The 25,462-nt window shown below is 49.0% G+C and overlaps 1 protein-coding gene across 1 annotated transcript in view; it reads left to right on the forward strand.

Moving 5' to 3' along the window:
- Window positions 1-17,024: 17,024 nt before the first annotated feature.
- The window catches only part of Mlph (melanophilin), a 31,010-nt gene continuing 22,572 nt past the window's right edge, over window positions 17,025-25,462 (forward strand). The window contains exon 1 of the mRNA XM_051190776.1: window positions 17,025-17,253. Within this exon, the coding sequence (XP_051046733.1) occupies window positions 17,144-17,253 (110 nt within the window). The 5' untranslated portion in view covers window positions 17,025-17,143. The remainder of the gene's footprint in view (window positions 17,254-25,462) is intronic.

The raw sequence follows: 25,462 nt of genomic DNA on the forward strand, positions 1-25,462 counted from the left end.
ATGCTTAAGTCACACATCTTGATTCCATCCTGAAGGAACTCTGTGTGAGTGAGAAGTGAACAAAGGGGGGGAGGAGCTCGCCTTGGGATGCTGATGTATATAATTTCAGTGCCAAAAGTCTCTTTGCTGTGGAAGTTTTTAAATAGCTGATGAGCCGCACGAGACCACAGCGGATGGGAATGTTAGGGCCCAGCTGGGATGAGTTAAATTATCTACACAGGACAGAGAAATACTTGAAGCAATAAATCTCCAGCGGTCGTCAGGGGAACATGGGAAAATTTCCTGTAAAATTGCCATCAGTTACCTGCTCCAGCCTTAGTTAGGCCAAAACCTCCCACTTGGATTTTGGATAAACTGTTCTCCACTGGATATAACGTACACACAGTAAGATGCACTTGTTTGAGATGCCTAGCTCAGTGAATCCTCACACTCTTTCATACCTGAGACTAGCAAATGCGTTAAAATGCACACCACCATCTCAGCAAGATGCAAGACACTTCCTGCAGCCTACAAGACACTTGCAAATTCTGCAGCAACCGTTCTTGATCCTAACCCCAGGCAGCCACATATCTAAGCTCAAAATCAGATTTGGCCCTCTCAAGACTCAGATGCACAGAACAGCACTCAGTGACACCTTGTGTCTCCTTCACATGGGACGTCTGTGGGACTCACTCATCTGCTCTGCAAACCCTCGGTTTGTTTTTTCTATTGCAGTATAGCCTTCATGATGAACACACGTGACAGTGTGTGTACCTATTATTTGTTGACGGTCACCTGCTGGGTTTATACAAACACTGTGCACAGGTTTCATTTCTCTCAGAACCACTTATATTTTAACTCTTTTACTTTGTGATAATTGTTAACTCATGTGTGGTAAATTATAGAGAAAGCGACAAGCCTTTGACCTGGTTTCTCCCAATGGCAATGTCTTACATAATGCACAGCTGTGCTGTGCGTGGAGAGAGTCTGTCTGGGGTGCCTGTGTGTCTGTATGCCTGGGTGTGTGTCTGACTGGTTGGAGGGGTATGTGTGCATCTGTGTGTGTATGTGTGTGTGTGTGTGTGTGTGTGTGTGTGTGTGTGTGTGTGTGTATGGGTATGTCTGTGTCTGTGTGTGTGTGTCTATGTGTGTTTAGTTGTTAGCTGCTTTGTTGGAGGTGTAATTCATGTGAACACCATTTGAGTCAAGACACAGATCATTCACGAAGCTCCTTGAAGGAACACTTCACAACTACAGCTGCCTCTGTTCTTTCCCGTAGGGCCTGGGCAGCTCTATAAACCTCTGTGTCTTAGTTACGGTTACTATTGCTTTGATGAAACACTGACCACAAGCAACTTGGAGAGAAAGGGGTTAATTTCACTCAGAGCTCCATATAACAGTTGATCATCAAAAGCAGGGAGGGAGAACCAGGCGATGGTGGCACACAACTTTAATCCCAGCACTGGGGAAGCAGAGGCAGGGGGATCTCTGTGAGTTTGAGGCCAACCTGGTTCTACAAAGTGAGTTACAGGACAGCCAGGGCTGTTGCTCAGAGAAACTCTGTCTCAAAAAAGTAGAAAGGAAGGAAGGGAAGGAGGGAGGGAGAGAGGGAGGGAGGAAGGGAGGAAGGGAGGGAGGGAGGGAGGGAGGGAGGGAAGGAGGGCAGGAATTCGGACAAGGCAGGAACCTGAGGCAGAAGCTGAAGAGCAGCCATGGAGGGGTGCTGCTTACTGGATTGCCCCTTATGGCTTGCTCTAGATGCTTTCTTGTAGAACTCAGGGCCACCTGCCCATGAATGGCACCACCTACAATGGGCTGCACCCTCCCCGTCAATCACTAATTAAGGAAATGCCTTGCACACTTGCCTAGAACCCAGATCTTACAGAAGCATTTTCTTAATTGAAGTTTGCTCCTCTCAGATGACTTTAGCCTGTGTCAAGCTGACACAAAACTACCCAGAATGATCTGTAAACATTTGCTCCCTGAATGACCCATGTGTCTTTCATACCATCAAGCGCATCATTTTGATTCCTGTGGCCCTAAGTAATCCCTAACATTGTAATCTGCTCGTTTATAAGAAGACCATTTGACTTCCCTCACTCTTCTGAAGACCCTGTGGCAGATGAAGGGCAAGTTAGAATCAAGAAGGCAGCAAGAGCCATGTCGGAAGACAACAAGAGAGTGGGGTCCGATCTTTGAGAGAGAAAAACAGAAAAAGATCCCTGGGATCCCCACCTACCCCAGGAGTCTAAACAGGACTCTCACCACAGGCGCTGGACACCTGGCACCACAGCTGGAAGTTTCACTAGCAGACGTAGCCAGTGGGCTGGAACAGGTCTAGTGACCAAAGAAAGAGGCTGTCAGCTCTGTGTTAACTGCTAAGTGTTAACACAACTCCTTGGCCCTTAGAGTCCATGCAGTAACTGAACCAACCAGAAGAGGGCACCAGATGCCTGGAGAAACCACCATCCAGCTTGGGGAGACCTATCAATTAAAGTCTATATCCTGACTAGGAGGAAACCTAATAGGCAAGGACCAGCAAGATTGTGAACCCTGAAGTACTGGCTCTGCTGGTCTCCTTCCCCCAAGGCTAAGCAGGTATCTGGTGAGGATGAAGGGGGATGTTTGGTTTCAGGGAAGAAAACAGAAGTAAAGGATGGTTATTGGGATACATATTCTAGATGTGGATGCTTGTGTCTGGGCCAGGAGTGGAAAGGGCATCTCAAAAGTCACAATAATGGAGTTCCAAGGGACATGTCCTTGTACCTGAAGAGGTTCAAATGACTGCGCCTGAGAGCCTATCTCAGCATCACTAAATCAATGGCCTCCAGCCACTCAGAGACCTCAGTATCCCTGTAGCCTTTGAGGGAAACGTGTGAAGACTTGCCTCAGACTAGCCACCATAGGCCCTCTGGAGGGTCACAGCCTTCCTGAGCCTCAGGCCTTCCTCTGTCATTCAAGCACAATGTCAGAAGCGCTGGCTGCCCACCCGCCTGCTGTAGAGGCGACGGAGGGGATGGGAAAGCAGGGCCTCAAACGGTGTAGGGCTTATAGCATCCCTGTATAAGCGGAAGCCACTGTGAGCATCACAAAGCTGTGAGCCACTCTCAGCTGGGGCTGCAACAGAGAGGAGAGAGTTTGCATGATCCAGGGTGGTACCCTGACTCGAGGTCTGGGCTATTGCCCTTTCGATGCACACCACCTCCTAGGTTCAAAGTCCCCTTTCCACTCCCAAGGAGGAAGCCCTTCTCTTAGGATTACCAACTGCCTGTGTTCACAGCTGCACAACCTTGAACTCACCTGCTCTAGACACCACTATAACCACATAGTGCCGGAGAACCCTGAAAATCCCTGTACACTCACACTCTCCCCCAAATGCCAGGAGCCCACGTGGCCTATGGTGTGGTAGATGGCCTGGGATGTAGCTAACAGCTCACACCACTGCTACTCTGTAGATCATTTAAATCACAGTGCTGGGTCCTGGCATCCCTAACAAGCCAGGCTCTACCGCCTCTCCTCGATTGGCTATTTAAAGAGACATGTGATAATGACAGGCAGAAGATTCACCTAATGTGGCCACACTAGGGGGAGGAACAGACAGAGGTTCAGTGGCCCCTCAAAGTCCATCTCCAGGCCCTGTCCTGAGTTTAGGTTTAACCAGAGAGCAGGAAGCACACATAACTAAGCAGTCCCGATCAAGGTGGGTGGTCATTGTCTGGGCTCAGGTCTCCCAAAAGGCAATCTGACTAACTGTTCAAACTGAAAGCTCTTCCAAGGAGGTAATGTCCTCCCTCTGGCTGGCACGGAGGTCCCTGTCTTTTGCTTTACCCAGCATGAGATTCCTGGGAAACTCCTATTTCTTGGGGGTTTGTTTTAGTCGTGTGATATAGGTGGGTGGATGAGACAGAGTGTCTAGAATATCTACACTCCTGCCAGGATAACCACACTGTCTTCTGATGAGAAGCGCATATAAAGCCCCAGAGTCCCAAGAAATCCACGGCTGGAAGTGTCCCTGGAGTCGGGAACCTCGGTCTACCCTTCTCTACCCTTCCGCCTCCCTGACTACAGCTGCTATGGGCAATATCAACACTACCACCCTTGGCCTCTGTCTTCTCACTGGGCTCAGCCAATGCAGGACCAGAGGTCTTGGTGAGCAAAAGAAAGCCATGATAGCAGCTGGGTGTGGGTGCCCTGTCTCAGAAACTACACCCTCCTGATTTTATGGCCTTAAGATAGGTGGCTTTTGCTGTGTCCAGATGAAAGGAAGGGTCGCCTCCCTTGCCTGGCTTACCTATACCAAACCTTCATCAGGAGTCCCTGGGCAACACATCTGCCCTATCTCCTTTTCAGATTACAACTAGGATGCACAGACCAAGGCCCCAGGAGGCAAGCACTGGCTGGCCTTGGGCTCTGTCCCACAGTGCACTCAATTCTGTGAGGGCTTAACTCCACCCTGGTCCATCAAGCTGGGTACCAGAAAATGAGAACATCCCAGGGTGTCCAGAAGGAGGGCGGCCGAGTCTTCCAGACCTCAGACCCAGGCATAACTGGAAAGCCCTTATGGTGACTCTACTTTCCATTAGAAAAAAAATGCCTGCCCCTTCCTCCCACTGCACCTACCTCCAACACCAAGCTAACATGCAGTGATGCCCTACCTGCCATAGCGTTACCAGCAGTGACGCCCCTAGGTGCTAGCCCATAGGGGGCAGGACTTTCCCAGGGCCCAGCTCGGGTCCCAGCCTTCCCAGCAGTAGCAACTTAATGGAGAGATTGGGGCTTTCCTGGCCATAGGTCCCCAGGAGGATGTGGGTGCGTGCGTCCCTTCAGGCCTGGGGGTCCTAGGGTCTGTGTAGGAAATGGGCTAGGGATCCTGGTAGTGGGAAATCCCAGCATTCCACCCTTACCAAGGGACTCCCGAATCAGAACTGGAGTGCAACCAAATGACTCAACAATTCCTAGACTCTGCAAAACAGTCCCCTGGGCTGGCCGGCAACCAAGGCCAGAGCATCGGGAGCAGAATTAGTTTGTCTGTTTAATTTAATATTGGGAGGAGAGGGAGGGGAGGGAGGGAAGAAAGGAGGGGAGCGGACAGAAGGAAAGGGAGAACAAAACTGAGCGTTACGAAGTTTGGGGATGGGAACTGTTGGATGGGAGTACCAAGCTAGTAGCCCAGTTGTGCCTTAGCATCGTTTCATTTTGAAGTGCTTGGCAGAGACAAGGACAGGCCACCAGAACATCCGGTGGTGGAACGAGGTTCCCCAATGAAGGTCTCCTGACCAAAGGCAACAGTGTCCCAGGAGTGGGTGGCCTGAACCCCACTGTCTTCCCCCGCCCGCCTGGGTGGGCTCCAGGCCACCACAGCGGGGACAGACAGGGCGGGCGCCCTACACAGAAGCCGCAGCCCTGCCCTTCGGGCTGCGTGAGTCACTACGGCTGGCTGCACACCAAGCAGCTTCGAGGGAAGCCAGGATGGGAAGGAGGGGCACGGATAGGGGGACCCTGGGAGAAGAGGGAGGCACAGGGTGAGGGGCTAAAACACGACTTCACCATCACTAAAAAGGTGTTGGACCCGGGGAGGTGTCCCTAAATTAAAGCAGGAGACTGGACAGGGACTGGTTGTGGATAGCTGTGACAGGTGGCTGCTCTCCTGTGCAGATGACAGTTTGGCACTGTGCCCCAGATCTGCCAGCTGTGGTTCTGTCGCCCCCTTTCGGTATGGAGGAGTCATAGCAGGACTGGGTCCCCGAGGCCAGCCTGGGAAGAATCCCCTCTGCATACTCCCAGAAGGGTCCTGCAGGCAAAGGATGTCATGAGACCTGGCACTGACCTAGCGACCTTGTAGACAATGTTGGGGATCGGTCCTGCAGGGTGTCCCAGACCCTCATCTCTTGGCACAGAGCAATTGGCAGGCTTTCAGGAAGGACCCAAGGAAGGAGGAAAGAAGCAACCCGGAAGGGCAGGGCTGCATCCGCCTTCAGGAGGCTGAGGCAGGGGGATCGCAAAAGGTACCTACAAGAGAAATATTAATGCCTTGTGTCTTAAGCCAGGCAGCAGGAAGTTCTTTATTCACACCTCTGCTGCCAGGGGAGGATTTTGGAAGAAATCACCTTACTTGGTAGTTGTGAACCTGACGGAACAAAGATCCACCTTCCTTGAATGAGCTCTATTCACCTTCAGCACAGCAAACCCATCTGACAGTGGCTTACACAGACCACCAATTTTGTTCCCATATCAAGGGGCTTAGAGGAAGAGGGCCTGCTAAGAAGACAGCTCAGTAGTATCAGGGAGGGTCAAACCTGTCTTTCCAACCCAGCATCCTAGGGGAGCCCCTCATTTGTCTCCTCCTGATTGCCAGACACTTTCCACAGCTCCAGACCACTCCCTTATCTAAGTTCCAGGCCAGAAGAAGGAAAAGGAAGAGAATGGCAAAGAAGTCTCTTAGTGAAGGGACACTGTCCCCAAGAGCCTCTCCCTACCCACCATCACAGACTGGGCAGAACTGTGTCCCATGTGTCCTACTACAAGAGGGATGGAAACACAGATTTTCATCCAGCTGTGCCCCTCCCCTGCATGGAATCAGGACTTGTTAGTTCAAGGGGACATGGTCAGTGGTAGACCCCAGCACCTACCAAAGCTAATTATAACCAGGCATGTTGGCACACACTTTAATCCCATCACTTAGGAGGCAGAGGCAGGTGGTTGTCAGTGAGTTCAGAGGCATGACTACTCTATACAGTGAGTCCCAGGCCATCCAGGAGTGCGTAGACTTTGTAGAATATATAAATATGTATGTTACACATTATATATTATATGTTATATATAACTATATATACACATATGTATATATGTGTACACACACACGGAACACATAATACATACTATATGTACTGTGTGTGTGATTTGACCAGTCTCATTACTCTGGATGCTCATTTGATCCCTGCTTGAAGGCTCTGTCTTCTAGTCTCCTCTGTGGTCAAACTTCTCTCTTTCTCTCTGCAATAAGTAAGTTCTTTGTGGGGAGGGATGTGTGCATTCAACATTTACATATAATATAAACATTACACATATATGTGCATATATGTGTATACCTATAAGCCCAGCTCTGTAGGAGACAGATGTGAGGATTTCTGTGGCTCGCTGGCAACCAGCATAGCTCCAGGTTCAGTAAGAGGCCCTGTCTCAAGGGAATAAAGTGGAGAATGATAGAGCAGGGTGCTCATGTCTTCTGGCTTCTTCATGCACATTCACATAAGCTTGCTTGTATTCCCACACTAGCACACACATGTACGTGTGAGAGAAAGGGAGGAGAGGGAGAGAGAGAGAGAGCTACTAGATGCAGCTCCTTCTGGGCAGAACCTGTGATACTAAAGAATGGTATGGACACAGTCTGCAAAAGGAAGAAGGTCCTGATGGGTAATGTCGTGCTTCATGGATTGAAATCTGGATTTTGGTTCTGTAGATAGTCATCCTGATTTAAACACAGAGCACAGGTGTCCATCTACAAGTGGCTGAGGGAAGTGGGAAGTTCTTTGTGTCACTTTCTATAATTTTGAGATTGCTTCAACAATTTTAAAACTGTTTCTATTTTTAAAGTATTCTCTTAAAAACCACATATACTCTGAGTCAGAAATTCCAAATTTCTACTTTATTCTAGAGATATTGTTCTAAGTTTGTAAGTAGAATTGTGACCGTGTCTGTACCACATAAATCACCATAAGTACAGTGTTGATATGATGATATTTGTGCCATAATTATCTAGAAAAAAGTATCTGTCCATCAATAGACAGCTAACAGCCCTGCTGTGTGTGTGCCCTGAAATGATCAGACAGGATGAAACAGAGTTCTGCTAGCTGTAGTGAATATTTACCAGGAGCTCACATTGCAGACTCCATTGTATACTGTGTGCATTTAGTCCAAAAGAACTTACTGCATTGATTTTGTTACTCTACCAAGTGTGGAAGACAGACAGACAGACAGAGGCAGCCTGTCCAAGGTGAGGCAGCCAGAAAGTCATGCTTCCTCAGGAACCCCATGTCACACAGCTGCTTAATCACGCGCGCACACACACACACACACACACAGAGTCATATACTTAATCATATGCACAGAGAGAGAGTTGCACACTCAGTCACATGCACACACAGAGTCATATATATATTCAATCATACACACGCACACAAAACAAACCACCACATAAGTCATTAATGATGATTGCTTTTAGAGACTGGGCTTGAGAGTATGCTGTACCATATATCTCCTCTTTAATGGGTACCACCTTGAATCCATCTAAAACTTTTTTGAAGGTCTTTAATATTTTTTAAAGACTTGTTCATTTTTATTGTGTGTGAATGGTGTTTTGCTCATGTGTGTATATGTGCCTCCTGCATATCCACAGAGGCCAGAAGGGGTGCCAGACAGATCCTGGATGACTGTGAGTGGCCACATGAGTACTGGGAATGGAACCTGTGTCCTCTGGAAGAGCAACAAGTGCAAAAAAAAAAAAAAAAGTAAACTCTAAAGTAGAAAGAAACTTAAGTCTTAAATCTGTCTTCACAATCCCAAAAATAACTTGAAAGGACTACATTTTCACACAGTAGCAAGGTATAGGGTAAGGGAATTAAGACACCAGAACAGAGCCTTGGCTGTGGGAAGCTGCTGAGGTCACACACACCAGCTGATTTAACAGCTCCACAATTAACTTCACCCAATACTGAAATACCTTAACTTGGCTCCAGTGCCCCCACCCACTTACACACCCGTATGCACACACACGTATGCACACACACATACACACACACATGCATGCATGAACACATGCACATGCATGCACACACACACATATACTCATGCACACGTATGCACGCATACACATGCATGCACACACACATGGACATCACACTGGCACGCACACACACAATCACACACAAACACGAATGCACACACAACTTTGGGCTTTTGAAAGCTCTCTGCAGATGACCTAATGCATCTCTGCTAAGGTTCCCTTTCCTCTCCCGCGATAGCCAACCCATGCTATTATCACATCTGTCCACCCTGCAGCTGTTTATTATCTATGTCCCTGTCTCTATGCAGACATAAGAACTATGTTGTAAAAGTTGTCCCTAAAGAATAGAGGACACTGTTTGCTTGAGACAGGGTCTCTCTCTGTAGCTCAGGGTGGACTGGCTGAAACTCAATACCAGCACAGGTTGGTCTGTAACTCTCAGCAATCCTCTGGCCTTTGCCTCTCAAGTGTTGGTTTTTGTGTTTGATCCTTTCTAACAGAACAATGGGGAGCCAAGTTAGGGTGCACTAATGCTGGGCAGGGGGAAGGGTGGGGAGTGGGGAAGAATGGCGAATTCTCTCAACATCCAGGTCAGTTCAGAAGGACTAGCTAAGGGACAGGGAGGGCTCCTGGGCTTGAGAGATGCTGATCTTGAAGCAGCCTGAAGCATGCAAAACTCCTTGGCTCTCATACTGACCTGGAGGCCTTTCCCATCACCACCTCTTCCCAGGACCTGGCAGATCTCTGGGTGTAGAGTAGCAGACCAGAGACCTAGCAGACCAGAGACCTGTTGGGCAGTTCTGGGTACTTAAAGCCCGCCTCCTTTCCTGGTGGCTGGACTGCCCATTGAGGGGGTCTTCTGGTTCCAGTTTCATCCTGCAATCTGAGGCCCGGGTGATGCATGGCTTTTGCTAGAAACCCTGGGCTCACAGTCTCACTGACTAGGTGACTTTGGGTGGGGCACTTTTCTGAGGCTCTGTCTCCCTATCTGGGATGCTGTCTCCTTGAAGTGTTAGAATGGGTATTCAAGGAGATGCCTTGCTCCCTAAGGAGTCAGCAGATCCCTCCTCTGAGGGAAGCGGTGGAGTGGAACTCCTAAGTGTATGCTGGCTCTTCCCTTCCTGCCCACCCAGACTCCCCCAACCAGCCTGAGGGACAAGGAGGTTCCTGTACTCCATCCACACAGGCACCTCTCGGGAGGGCCCTTGACTTCCTCCCTGCACTTGGAGCCCTGGCTGCACTGTGCAGGGTGATCCCGGAGATGGGCGGGAAGGGGAGTAGCCCATGTGATCAGAGCGGGCAGCAAGTTGGGCAGGTCCTGTGCCACAGCTGCCAGGCTCCACTCGGCTCCACTCCGTCTAGCTCAGTGCTCCCTGACCCAACAAGGGCTTGGGGTTTCTCTCTCAAGACCTAAGAGCAAGGAGCAGAGCCCTGGACTCAAAAGCCAGAGGAGAGAAGCTGGTGAGTGCTGAGTTTGCAGGGGCTGGCAGGACCCCTGCAGTAGAGGGAATCCCACCCCCACCCTCCCCACCCCAGCTCAGGGAGGGTACAGCTCCATCCTGGAGCTTAGGTCAGTGCTGCTGAGGAGAGCGCTCACTCAGCAAACCCCGAACTCCAGGCTTCTTCCGAATGCCTCCATCACCGTGGGCTATAAATCCTTGGGGAGGCCCACTCGGTGCTACACTGTTGGTTTTCATCAAAAGCCTTGTTTGAGGTAAAAGCTGGTGCCCCTGGAGACTTGGGCTATAGCTCAGGGTGAGGAGCCGTTTGGAGACAGACTTCCTGGCTGCCCAGCTGGTCTTGGGGGAAACAAAGAGGAAAGAAAAAGATCTGTGACTGAAGGAGGTACCTGCCTCCCTGCAGACCTCTGACACCACCAGATTTAGTGGGATCTTTTTATTTTTATTTATTGGGGGGGGGCTGGGCCATGGGTTCCCCGGGTGGACCTGCTGCTTGTGAAGATGGGTGGGCTGTAGTCCCGGCAGGCATCTCCCCAACTGTTTCCACAGCCTGTGAGGGAGCTGAGTCTCACAGATCCAGAAAGATTTCACAGAGCACACACCTGTACCCTACTGACCTGAATTAAAGATGCAGCTCTCTGCTTTCATCTAAAATGGGTTGGCAAGTTTACCTCTTCTGTTTCCATGCCTGTGATTGCTCAAGTTTCTCTATGAGGGCTTTCTGTGGTAATGAGGGTTCAAGATTTCACTAGATGCCTGGGGCCATAAAGTCTCGGGAAAAGGGGCGAGCTGAAAAGACCAGGGGTAGCTGGGTAGTGGGGTTGGTGCACCCCTGGGCCTGATGACTCCCTGCCTGCTGGGATGTACGTCATTTGACACCCATCCCCCTACTGATTACTGCGCCTTAGCGATACACAGCTTTCCTGGCCATGAGCACCACCCCTGCCCAAGTCTCCAAGGTGTCACTTTAGAATCCAAGCAGCACCAGGCAGGGGAGGGAGGCATGCTCCTCCATCTCTCCCAGCATCACTGTCCCATCTCCACACATGGGGACCATGGCAGGTGCCTCACGGTGCAGGCACGTGCACTAGAAGTTGGTGGGTCTTCTTGAGGGAAGCATAGTGACTCTGAAAAGTTGCTGAGCACTGGGGCGGGGGCTGGAGAGGGGCAAAGAGCTCCCCCGAGCCTGTAGGCTAATGATGCCTTTCCCTTCCCTCGGTGTTGATTCAGGGTGGCAGTATGCTCTGCTCAATTAGTTAAAGCACCTTTTAGGGCTCACCATCATGGTCTGGAAGATGTCCCTCAACATGTATGTGCACTGTACCTACCACCATGGTGCCTCTTAATCCTAAGATCCCAGCATCATGCTGGTTTGGGGATGACCAGAGAGGCCATGGAGCCCAGCTTCTCACAGCAGAGCCAGAGGACCTGAGATCTTGAGAGGAGGGACCCGTCTGCAGCAATACTCACTGGCCATGCCTGAACTGGGTTGGGAGCCCAGTTGCAAACTCTGCAGCTGTACATGGTTCAAGCCACAGCCTGGACCGGAGCCTTTGCATGTAGGCCAGAACCAATGGCCAAGGGAAACTAGGGAACACTGAGAACAGCCAGAAGTGACAGCAGGCCTCGGGTTTGTAGAAGCCTTTCTGGAGCTTCCAGTGGCATCTGGTACTGCTGTCGGGAAAGGAGAGCTTCTGAGTGGCATTATGCTCATGCTGCTCCTGGAGACTGGAGACCCCAGTACCCGTGGTGTGAGCCCTGTCCACACACATAACCACACCCAGAAGCTCTGGAAACAGCCCCCAAAGGGGTCATAGCTGGCACCTCTGCTTACACGTTTATCAGCAGGACCTGCCTGGCGCAGACAGCGGGTATACCTGCCACTGTCAGCTGCCGTCTGCTGAGTTGTTCCCCATTTTGTTTGTCCACAGTCACTGATGTGCCAGCTTCTGGGCATGTGGCCCTAGAAGTAGATAAGCCAGGTCTTTGTCTACAAGTTTCCCTTCAATGTGACCGAAATGTTCATTCGAATCTTTAATAGCTAAAGACAACATTCCCTTGAAACTCCACGGCGGCTGGGTCTGAGCGGTCCCTCTTAGTTTTTCTCTCTCCTTCCTGCTGGCCACTCTTTCCAGTGCCTCCCTATTCCCCATTATGATCATTAAGTAACTGAGGACAGCTGGCATCTGGGTGATTTGGAATAGGATTAAAAGCAAGCGGTGGAGCAGAGAGAACTTGAGAGTGCTCTGGGGCTCAGGAAGCTCGTGACTGGGTTATCAGCACAGACAAGGAACAGTCAGAGCCCAGAGGCATCACCCTGCCCTAACACACATGCCCATCCCCCCTGCCTAGCCAGACACAGGGCAGCCCCAGCCCCTCCATGGGTCTGGCACATTCCCTGCCCTTCACTGTTGCAAGTACAGATTTACAAGAGCAGACTCATTCATGAGGAGCAAGCAAAGCAGGAATGAGAGGGGATTATGGACTTGCTGGAGGCTGCAGACCTTGCCTGACCAAGGGGGCTGCCCTTGCACCTACTTCAAATGAGCATGTCCTGTGCTAGCCAGGGCTGGGCAGTGAAGCTATCCGCTTGTCCTCAAAATGCCACTGCCTTAGTTTGTGTGTTTTAAAACACTGGCATCAAACAAATTCTTCATTTGGTTTTAGATCATTTTCTAGAAATAGTTATTTTGATAAAGGCTTTAAGCCTTGGTCTTGTATTGATTCAGTAAACTCAAGGATTTTATTATGGTAGGTAAAAACACATACCATGATGTGCACACTGGCTCTCAGCCTTGAATGTCTAAAGATGCACTCAACAAGTGTTGTCCTGTGGCAATACCACCCTCCAAAGTTTCCAGCAGGCAAATTCAGAAAATGCTCTCCCTAGAGCCTCCTGCAGTCAAGGACATGGGACCAGATCAAAAAAGGGAATCAGGAAAATTTCATAGGGCTTCCAACCCATAAGGTACTAACACATGGTTCTTAGCTTAGCGACGGGTATCTGTGTGATTTCCAAACACTGAGTTCCACCCTTCCTGGATCTCCTAAGCAGAGCAAACTAAGCTTGAGGATCAGAGAGCCTACAAGATGTGCATTGTCCAGACAGATATCCTGACCTGGTGTGGGACACAGAGTTCCTGCTTCCCCTACACGTCTAGCATGGATCTACTCTGAGCTCTGCTGCTGCTGGCCAGCCATGCTGTCCCAGCACCAGTGTGGACCCTTCCCCTGCCTCATCCTGGCAGCATCCTAAGCTCCTCCCAAGCTCAGCCAGCTCCCCAGCTCTTTTCCTCCTTGCAGCATCATTGGCATTAGGCTAAGAAGCCAAGTGACTTTCATTATGAAAAACAAGCATCATAGGAGGAGAAACAGCCTCTGTCATCAGTATGCAGCAGCCTCTGGATTTGGTACTGATGTACATTTACTGACACTGAACAGCCTTGATGAAACCCTTTACTTCGTTATGCTAACCTAAAAAAACTAAAAATTAATTTTAAAAAATGATTTTGAACTAACTCCTTCACACACAGGAGTTAAGTGTCCATGGACTTTGATTTCCACTTCAGGAGGTGAGGGCATCAGCTGAGGGTCACGCTGCTCATCAGCTCCAAGAATAGAACTTGAGTGATCACTGCCCCATAAGACACTGGCTTTAAGATGATAAGAATGCAGAAAGAATGAGCCTCAGTTACCCATCTAATAAGAACTTCTTGTTCTGCTCTGTAGAAGCCAGACGCCACGTGTTCTGGGTGGGGGCTGAAGAATGCATTGATTGGCTCCTTGTGGCACTTTCTTACCCCCGCCAACCAAGGCACCCTCTAAACACATTCCTCATAATCGCCACTGTGCTGGGGGTTGGAAATATTGAGGGGTGAGTGAAAAGGTGCTGAGAACTAATCTTTCACCAATTTGAAGACACCGAATGTTGGGGGGCGGTGGTGGACTCTGGAAGGTCACTTTAGTAACATCTGCCTGGCCAGGTTCTCTTCTCATTATTATCCTGTTTTTGCTCGCTTTTCTCCTTGCTGTGGGAAAATACCCTACAAAAGCCACTCGAGGAAGGGTTTAGTTTCTCTCTCCGTCCGTTGTGGGGGAGGCATGACAATGATAGCAGCAGCAGCCAGTCCACATTGCACCCACAGCCAGGAAGCAGAGATGGATGCTGACACAGAGCTCAGTTTCTCCTTTTGATTCAGTCAGGACCCCCCCCCCCAACATGCGATGGTGCTGCCCACATTCAGGGTGGGTCTTCCTTCCTGCATTAAATCTATCCAGAAATGTATGCACAGACACGCCCAGCGGCGTGTCCTTGGGGATCCCAAATCCAGTCAGGTTGACAATATGAGTAATCATCACAGCCTTTTTTTATTGCTGGTTTTGAATTTTTTGTGAGATACATAGATATCTCACTATGTAGCCCGGGCTAACCTCCAACCAAAGATCCTCCTGCCTCAGCAGACTCAGTGTTGAGGCTCTGGGCCATAATTAACCTCTGTATGGCCAAATTAAAGGACTTCTGTGGTACAGAGCCAGTTCTTCTCAAATGGTCATGCTGACTGCTTCTGACTGTTTGGTGGCTCTAAATGGGGGTGCATTTCAGAATTTGAGAGCAAGATGGAGACTTATAGGTGGATGGCACCCCCTCCCCATGAGAGCACCTGAATTGTCCCCTTCTCTATATTTCCAAGAAAATAGATCAGATACTCAAAGAAGACTTGCCAGGGTCTCCGGTGGCAGTCAACTCTCTGTCACTCAAACAAGATCTTTCTGGTATCTAAACACGGTCCTCTCAAGAACTGTATGGTTTCTGGAGCCAGCTGAACTAGAGGTCAGCCATGGGTTTCCCTGAATGACCAGTGAGGAATATAGAAAGGCTCTATGTACCAGGAACAAACAGAGTTACTGTCCCCATGGAGCTAAACAGTAGCATGACCTCACTGACCTCTAAGAAGTGTGCAGAAACTTCAGAAGGGCGGAAGTAGGGAGTGACCCACAAAGGAGTGGAGCCCACTGTGTGGCCAGAGAAGCCCTCTGTTGGTCATGGGTGGAGCTGTGCCACGTACTCGGTAAAGATGTGTGAGGGAGGCTCCTCCATTGTCAGTGATGCCCCTAGTTTTATACCCAGATGTAGTGTCACATTGATATGACCTGTGTGAGCCTCTCTTTCTCTGCTCATCTACACCATCACCATCGTTTGCATTGACCAACCGACAGAACATGCAGACTGAATCTGTTAGTGACCACTAAATGAATGACTCTCCCCCAACTCCCCCACCCCAGTACTGCCAACTATAGGAATCTGTGGGCTAGCTATACTAGTCCACTCTAATATGCGCACAACTTGCCTGAGGAGCTTGCTAAAATGTAGATTTCTAGTCTGCAGGGCTGGACAGAGCATGGGAATCTTCCTCCTGTCCAATTTCTAAAGCAGGCTGCCAGCCAGCATGGACCACACTTAGAGTTATGTCACCAGGTTCTGCCGCCTTTCTTTCTGAGATCTGAATTTTTGTGTCTGGGTCCATTGACGTTGCCATTAACAAGGATATCAGGTTTGGAGAACTTCAATATCTAAAGTCTGAGTCCGTGGGAAGGTTCAAATACATAATATCAAAGCTCAGGATGCTGAGGCAGGAGGATTGAGAATTTCATTCTAGTCTGGATTACACAGCAAGACTATGTCTTTGGTAAAAATTATTTTATTAATTTTGTTTTAATTAATTATTTAATCAAAAACCTGGTTTGACTTCTACTCCCTTGGGTAATCTAGAAACACAGCACACTAGGATACACAGGGGCTTGCTGCCCTGACTGCAACTGACCATCCAGAATCCCCGAGAATCCTGACTGTCACCATCATCGGGTGACCGTAGCATGCACTGGGGACAAGAATTCCCACTGGACAGTTCCCTCAGCTGAACTCTCCCAGTGAGCCAAGTTTGCAGGCACTAACCATCGCCCATTTGGGTGTTTTTTCCCTTACTCTCACTGTGGGCGTGCATGGATATTCCTGGAGCAAGCACATTTGACACCATGCTAGTAGACATTCCTAGGGGTGCTCTTTCTACAACCAGGCAAGCAGGCCCCACCCCGGAAGACCATAAATCTTTCAGATGATGAGGAACCGTCTCACCTTTCCTCATTGTTACGACAAAAGCAACTTAAGGAAGGAAAAACTGACTTTGGCTCGCAGTCCATCGTGTGACTAGTCAGTGTGGTGGCAGGAGCAGGTGGTCACACTGGGTCCGCAGTCTTGATGTGGACAGAGATGGACCCTGGCCCTCAGCTCTCTTTCTCATTTCTCCTCTTTCTTCAGTGAGGGACCCCACCCCATGGGACGATGCTGCCCACATTCAGGCATTCTCCTCTTCACCTAAACCTCTTGTATATACCCAGAGGAGTGTCTTCAAATAATTTTAAATCCAGTCACACTGACAATGGAGATTAGACATCAGGCCTACACTGGGAGTGAGTCTTCAAAGCTCCCCTGCCCTGAGACCAGCATTGTCAGCTCTGAAGGTCATGGGCAGTGACCCCAGGGACCCAGAGCTGGGATAGACTTTGTTATGCTCTCCTCTTTTCTGAGGAAATATGATGGGGAACCATGGCACCCATCTCACAGTAGGAACAGTGAGGGCAAATATCTATGCCACAGGGGCAAAAACCAATTCCCTTTCACGTCTGCTTACTTCCAGTCATTTAACTGTGAACACTTGATTAAATAGCCATAGTTCCGAAACAGGTATTCATCCATTTGGGGAAAAAAAAAAACTGGCCCCGTGAACAGACATCCTGCGGGATCCATGGGTGTTTTTATGATCTGCCTTGTACTCTGTGACTTATTCAGTGTCCCTGGGACCTCCTGGAGCTGACTGGTTGTGATCCTGTGACTTTGCAGGTCTGACCTGGATAAGGCACAGAGATGGGGAAAAAGCTGGACCTTTCCAAGCTCACAGATGAGGAGGCCAAGCACGTGTGGGCAGTGGTTCAGCGGGACTTTGACCTAAGGAGGAGAGAAGAAGAAAGACTCGAGTAAGTGTCTGCCTGCGCCCTAGAGACCAGGTCCTCTGATGTCCCTAGCGGCTGCCATGTCAGGTGCCCTGGGTGTGGTCATGGCCAGAGCTACAGGGTGAGCAGAATGGACAGGAAGTCCTGATCTGGGAACTGGCTCCTTTTTCAAGCTTGGAGTTCCCCATCATGGAAGTGAGGCTCTCTATTCTCTGAAGAGCTCATTTGAACTTGACTCCAATCTGGGTGCAGTCTCATGAGTCACATGGTCCCGGGGCCCCACCTAGAAGGGAAAAAAGGAGCTACTGGTGCTACGTGGGGAGTGTGGCATGGCCCTGAATCACTTGGACACTGAGATTTGGGCAGAGGCTGGCTTCCACCCTGTTCAGTGATGTGAAGGGCACCGTTCTTCCTGGTGACCCCAGCTTGTGTAACTCATTCTCCGCCCCCCCCCTGCACCTGAGCCAAAATTTACCTCATTGCCTACACTTCTCTCTGCCTCGCTTCTGCCTCTGCCTGAACTGTCCCTTCCCTGTCTTTCGTGTTCAGCTTACTGAGGAGTTGGGAGGACTGAACAGAAGCAAAGGAAGGCAATTAAGGGCAAGCCTGAAAAATGCAAGGGGTAGGAGAAAACCACACGGGCTCTAGGGGTTGGCCTGTAGAGGTCTTAGGATTGGGGGCCATGGCTCATCTGACAGCAGAGAGGAAAGACTATTGTAGGAGGTTCCTGGGGCGGGAACTCAGAGAAAGCCCAGAGAAGAGGCTGTCAGGCAAGGAGGAGCCTTTGGGTACCAAAACATAGCAGAGTCCAGGACAAATCACCAAAGACAAGCCCAGTTCAAGGCCACCACGCAGTAAAAAGTTCTAGTATTATGGGAAGGGGCAATCAGGGCCATCTCTCCCAGTCAGCTCCTCTCTCCTTCCTGCCTTGCTCTGCCGCTCACCCCCAGTCTCCACCCTGAATCGGCCCCATCTTGAACCAGTTCTATCACCACCACCCCTGCTTGGCCTGGGGCAAAACTGCCCTCTAGCACAGACCTAATGCACACAGCAGTCTGGACCCACTTTCCAGGCAACTGACATCCAAATTTGCCACTAGCTCTCTTCCCACCCATCTCCAGAGCAGAACTGGCTGTGGCCGGGTGTGTTGATCATCTTAGACCTTCATTCGCGGTGACATACAAAGGGACAAAGTACAGGGGTGCCAGGCAAATGCCATCCTCCCAGGGACTTGGAAGAAGTCAGGTTCGACCTCCATCCAAGTTCAGTGAAATTCCAGGTGTTTTTGCATGCCTCTGGACCACTTCCTTCTAACATCTGGCTTTCCTTATTCCTTGCTCCTTTGTGAAGAAAACGGTTACCTCTAAGTGCTTTTAAGTACTTCTAAGTTGTCGTTGGATAGGAAGCATCTTGCAAGGACCTCCCCAGCTGGTGGGCTAGCCACAGTCAGGGGCCCTGCCATTTGCACAGGGTGAGCCAGCAGGGGTAGATGTGGCTGGCTGAGGATGTTGTGTCTCACAGCAGCTATGGGACTAGGAAACGGGTATGTGTAAAGTCCCAAATGCCTATCAGGTGGGGAGAGGGTGTGCACAATGCTCACATCACAGAGGACTGGGGTGACATCTGCAAAGGGGCAGTGACAGAAAGTCAGCTGCAAAATCCCTGAGACCCGAATGGTACATCGGCTTTCACTGCGCAAACACAGATAATACGACAGCTGGCAACAGACCTGGGAGACAGTCATGCGGCAGGGGGCTGACAAAGGGGCTTCTTGTGGCTCTTGAGGTTGCTGTTCCGGTCCTGTGTTCGCTGCCTTGGGAAGTCTATGGCTAAAGGGTAGCCCTGCTTTTTCCCTGTGACTAGCCTCTTTGTAAGTCCAGCCTGACCCCAGGAAGTAGCAGGGTACAGGGCATAGGTCCTGGGGCAAGTTGGGAGGAGCACGGTGAGGTCACAACAGGACCATTAGGCTCTGCTCACACTGGGCAGGGCTGACTCTGAAAAGGCAATATTGAAACGGGCACAAAACCAAAACCAGGTTCTCGGTGGCAAAATTGGTTCAGCAAAGTGAGCTGACTAAAATAAGAGTCCCATTCCTTTTGTCCCAGTTCTTCCAGCCGCTGTGGCCTGGAACCCCTTCTTGCAGGGACAGCATACCTGGGCTGTGTACTGTGATATCCCACAATACTCACCACTGGTCAGGCTTGGGTGTGAGCATAGGTCACCCTTGAGGGTAGAGGGACCCATGAGTATTGATTGTTCTTCCCTGCTTGTTCATGGCATAAAATACCCACCACGTCTCCCTCACTGACTGGCGTCAGGAACTTTTGTGAACCATCTGTCAACCGCTCAAAGAACAAATTCATCCTGCGCTATTTAAACGTCTGCATACCAGAGTGTGTTTGTAAACCTCACCCTGATGCCTTCCACTGATGAAGAAAGAAAAGTACAGGCCTGATGAAGTCACCATATTGACCTCCCAAAGGCAGGTTACAAAAGCCACCACCCACATGTGGCTATTTGAATTCACTGAAGCTAAATGAAAGATTGTAAGTCCTTGGTCTCACTAGCCACTCTTCAAGTGTCCCCAAGCCATGAGCGCATGTGGTGGCTGCCAGCATTCCAGTCCCCAAAATGGTAAATTTAACAATGAGCTTCATGACAGATTTCTTGCTAGGCCTGGACAGCAAGCCAAGACCCTTCTAAACTGTTGATTCGATGAACCTGTCCAGTCCTCAGATTGTACATCCAGCCGACAACTCATAATTCGTCTCCCCCCAAGACCTCATTACCTTCTCGGTAGCTCAAGTCAAGCTGCCAGAAGTCATGCGTGTTCCTCTCCTTTCCCATTCATGTATCCACAAGCCCATGAGAATATGTCCCCAGGGTAACTTCAGTTTACCGCCTTCGATGCTAGCCCCAAGTCAGGCCTCACCAACTCTACACAAACTGAGGGCGATTCCTGCTCATTCCTCCTACTGCCACTGCCCTCGTATCCATCCCCCCCCTCAGACCCCAGTGTCATGGCTTAAAACGAAGGTACAAATCATGTCACACTCTTATTCTCTAAAGAACATTCCATTGGGCTTAACGATGCAGCTGCCTTCTCACTGTGGCTCATGGACCTCATTCCTGCCCAGTGTGACGTCCCACAGCCTCATGTGACAGGAGATGGGTGACTTGCTTGTCAGCCTCTTGTGTCCTTACTGCACAAGCTTGCCATATGTCACCAGGGTCTGACATGGTTACTAGTGGGCTCTGCAGCCAGGAGAGTTGCACTATGACACTTGAGCTCCATCTGTGTGACCCCACTCCATCCCTAGTGATCCTGTGGCTGCTGTTGTCCTAATTTGCAGAGAGGGAAGGCTAAGAAGGAAGCAGGTCCCCATGTGTGAAGAATGCCCTTGGGAGTGTCAGGAGGGGACAATTAGCTGTGCAGTTTTATATTATTATCCTCAATGATTTTGCCCACATAATCCTTACTCCAGCTAGAAGTGTCATTTAAAGTTATTCACAGTATCAGTGTCCAACCTGTTCAGGCTTCTCCATCTACCTTCAAATAAGGTCCAAACTTTGCATTTGGTGGCGAGTTTTCTCCTTCCTCCTCCATCTCCTCTTCCGTGCCTCCTCTCTCCCTCCATTCCTCCTCTTCCTCTCCTGACTCCTCTCTCTTCTCCTATCTCTGAAGGGGGTCTCTCTATACAGCTCAGGATCCTCTTGCCTCATCCTCCTCAGTGCTGGCTTTATAGGAGAATGATACTGTCACTGAGAAAGCTTCACCCCAGCCCCTGGCATCCATATACCCAGAGAGTCTGGAATGTTATGATGGAGGTTCCACCCAAACTCCCTCCCCTCTCTCTCTCTAAACCCATGCTGCATCTCAGAAAGGCCCCCAAATGATGACCCCCTCCTCCAGAGGTGCTCAAGGCCACTCTCACAGGGTATTTAAACTGCCCCCAGAAAACAGACTCATGGTTTTTCCCATCTCTTTTTCCCATTTCCTCTCTGGGGTGCTGGAAGTGCATCCAGGAGCATTGTATCCATTAAATGTGGCTTTTCTAATTCGGTTTGATTTTGTCTGATTTGAATTGCTGTTTCGGTGGAGAGACTTATCAGGGTGCAGGAAATTTTCATTTGGAGTCCAGCTCAGTTTTCTATCTTTTCAGTCATGTTTAGTCTATAAGCTATACACACATACACCTCTCTCTCTCTCTCTCTCTCTCTCTCTCTCTCTCTCTCTCTCTCTCTCTCTCTTTTGAAGCTTGTCGTAGAAGGAGCTGGCTGTTTAATTCTGTGGTCTTTCTTCCACAAGCTGAAGTTTCCTAGTTAACATCCCTCTAGCCTTTGGATCACAGTTCGTTGTTCTGTTTTCCTGAGTTGAGAGAGAATTCCTTAGAAGTGTCTCTTAGTTTCTTATCTTCCATGCATTCCACATGTGTCACCTGGGGCTTTAAAAAGTTTTAAAGCTTTTTATAATCACATGTTATTATTTTTATGCTATACAAACACAGCATTGCCAAAGCAAACCTTGGATGTAACACCCAGTTAAGCCCGTCCCTCCTGGGACACCCCCATCCATCCTGGACTTCAGTGGCCTGGTACTGTGTACAAAGAAGGCAACCTCAGTGGGGATTGAGAGCCTGCACCCCGGTCTTGCCTCATGCCCTGAATATTTAAGATCCTCAACATCTCTCCCTCAGTATATAAGGGTCCAATGCTCAGCTGAAGCTGTGGTGGAAATCACTGGATGATCCCAAAACCCAGCAAGACCAGTGAGCTGGTGCATTGCCAGCCTTGGTGACTCATGTCCTTAGGAAGGGAGGAACTGAAGTATGCTTAAATGGCACATCCTGCCCAAAGGACGCAGCCCACTGATCAAATATTAGACCTGTTAACCTTCCCAAAGGCAAATAGGTGGTAGTGTGGAGTTTTGATCTCTGCAAATACACAGGAATTCCTGAGATAATGAGCTAACAGTGCCAGCTCATTAAAAAGTCAACCGAAGGAGCTATGTAACCTAGGACTGTCTCCAGCCACGGGAAGCTGGGGTTACTGGTGTGTATCCCTGCATCCAGTTGGAGGAGTTGACTTTTTTTTTTTTTTTTTTTTTTTTTGTTCTTCTTGTTTTGTTTACTTGTTTGTTTTTGTTTTGGATAATTCTGGACCTTAATTTTGGTCACCCCTTGTAGTTTCTTGTAGGTTGATTCTGATGTGGGCTGTCAACCCTTATTGATGAGCTTTTCATTCTGACTTCCAGTCTGTCTTTCCCCTGGAGAGAATCTTCTGGCTGTGTGTGATTTTTGAAACTGAGCTTTTGAAAACCATGGCTTCCCTGAGTTGTTCAGACCTTCAAACGGTACCATGTCCATTCAACAGAAGAAAACTAAGTCACAGTTTCCTCCTTTCAGATGACTCTAGCTTGTGTTAATTTGACACAGAATTAGCCAGCATAATTTCACTCCTTGTCAACTTGACAAACTCATCACTGTTAAGCCATAACCGTTCCTTTCTCGTTCTTCCCCAAGATCGCACACTAATGTGAACATCACAATATAAATGCTCCAACTTTTAAACGTCTTTAAAAATTCAAACACTTAAAGAGATCAGTCTCTTTGAAGTAGCCAGTCTCTTCCAAGACCCAGTCTCTTTAACGTCTCTCAACCATGGGCTCCTATAAAATCAAAACTCCTTCCTTACTTCCAGAAGGAAGAACCAGGACATAGTCACAATATGAACAAAGTGAAACTAACTCCAAAGAGTTGTCTGGGATTCATTCACCATCTCCTGGGCTCCTCCATGGGGCTTGGGTCACTTCTCCAGCTCTGCCCTCTGCAGCACACACAGCTAGTCTTCCAGGCTCTGGCTGGCTCCGCGGCTGCTGCTATTGGTATTCGTCCCTCGGTACTGGCATTTCCAAAACTCTGGGGACTCCGCTACAACTGGGCTGCATTTTCATCCATAGCCTCCTCTGGGCGCTCTTCATGGTCCCAAGCCTCAATTTCTCTGCATGACTCCTTCAATGCATGGCCTTCAACTGTTACTGAGGCTGTGCCTTCATCAGCGGCTTCCCCTGGCCTCTCACAGTGCCAAGCCTCAGCAGCTCTCCATGACACCTTCATGCCTTCCAACCCAGCACCAGCTGGGCAACTCTTCCACGGCTAAGCCCAGCTGCCAATGCAAGGTAAATCCTTGGCTGCCCCTGAAAACAGCTTCTGTGTGTGGAGTCTCAGGAAGTACTTCCAGATCCCACCTCAACGATGCTGGCCTCGTCTTAAACCAATGCTAACTTACCAGCTCTAGCTGACCAGCATCAAGTATCCCAGCAAAGCAAAAGTTTCACTTTAGTAGTTCTGGTATCTTGTTAATCACAGCTGATTCTTGACCCCCAACTAACCAGAACTATGTAGTCTTAGTTCAAAACAACTAATGGCCCCTCAGTAGTCTTTAAACTTCCCCCTCAAACTTCATAAGCCAGGCCTCCATCTTCTGCATTTCTCTCAATATTCTTATCTCCCAAGCTCCTACAGAGCTCTCAAGACTCAATGGCTTTTCTAGCCCAAAGTCCCAATGCCCTTCCACAACCCTCCCCCAACATGGTCAGATCTGTCAACCAATACCCCATTCCTGGTACCAACTTGTCTTAGTTAGGGTTGCTATTACTGTGATGGAACCATGACCAAAGAAACTTGGAGAAGACAGGGTTTATTCAGCTTATACTTCTACAGCACTATTCAAGGAAGTCAGGACAGGAACTCAAGTGGGGCAGAATCCTGTAGGCAGGAGCTGACACAGAAACCATGGAGGGGTAGTGCTTACTGGCTTGCTCCCCAGGGCTTGCTCAGCCTGCTTTTTAGTAGAAGCCGAGACCACCAGTCCAGAGGTAGTAAAACCCACAATGGGCTGGGCCCTCCTCCATCAATCACTACTTAAGAAAATGTCCTACAGCCAGATCTTATGAAGGCATTTCCTCAATTAAGGTTCCCTCCTCTCAGATAACTCAAGTATGTGTCAAGTTGACATAAAACTAGCCAGCACAATGTGCTAGTCACTCTCGTTCAGAAATGATGCATTCTAATGTCTGAAATGGTGCCATGCCTGTAGACATTGTGACACTTCCCATATATCCATACCCAAGATACAGTTGAGCTGATACACTAGGTACAAGAAGGGAGTAACAGCACAGCTAAAAATAGAATAGGATGTTTACAAAAACACATCACAAGAACTACGAAAATTAAATACAAAAAGATCAGGACTCAGTAAGTGGACTAATGGCCTTAATAGAGAGCTCTCAGAAGAACTGCAAATACAATATATACTTGAAAAGAGTGGTCAGCATCCTTGGGCACCAGGGCAATGCAAATGAAAACCCGCTTTGTGGTCCCAGCCCAGTCACAATGGCTACCACCGAGAAAAAAAGGACTGACAACAAGCGCTGGCAAGGATGTGGAAACAAGCACTCATTCACTGCTGTCATAAATATAGACCAGTTCCAGCCACAATGGACGTCAATATGGAGGTTCTTGAAAATAGAACTCGGCTATGCCAGGCCTGGGCTCACACTCCACGGAAACACTGCTTAAGTATCTGAAACCCAGGAAACGGAACCAGTCTAGACGTCCATCAACAGATGGACCAATGAAGACATCGTGGTATGTGTATACAGTGGAATTTTACACGGCCATGTGGAAAATTGTGATCATGTCATTTGTAGAAATAGGGGCGCAACCATGAACCTTTATGCTACATGAAATAAGCCAGCCCCCGAAAGACAAGTGTTTATATTTTTATGCATCTATTTGTGTTTACGCCTGTGTGTTTATAGGTCACAAAACTAGAAAGAGGATCATAAAGGGGGGGTAGGATAAATAAACCTTTGTTTGTTTATGTGTTTTTTGTTTGGTTTGGGTTTTTTGGGTTTTTTGTTTGTTTGTTTGCTTGCTTGTTTGTTTTTGAGACAGGGTCTCTCTGTGTAGCCCTGGATATCTATGTAAACCAGGTTGGTCTCGAACTCACAAAGATCTGCCTGCCTCTGTCTCCCAAGCGGAATTAAAGGTGTGTACCACTATACCCGCCCTGTGGGAGAAATGAGGTGGGAATAGGGAGGGTAACGGATTCCATGTAAAAGGAAAGCTTAAGCAGGGACTAAGAGAAGAAAAGGAACCAGTTTGGTGGGGGGCATAGTGGGGAGGGAGACAGTTCAGAACAAAGTATAGTCAAAGTATGACACATGTGT

The sequence above is a fragment of the Phodopus roborovskii genome, unplaced genomic scaffold (assembly GCF_943737965.1).
Source record: "Phodopus roborovskii unplaced genomic scaffold, PHOROB, whole genome shotgun sequence".
Lineage (NCBI taxonomy): Eukaryota > Metazoa > Chordata > Mammalia > Rodentia > Cricetidae > Phodopus > Phodopus roborovskii.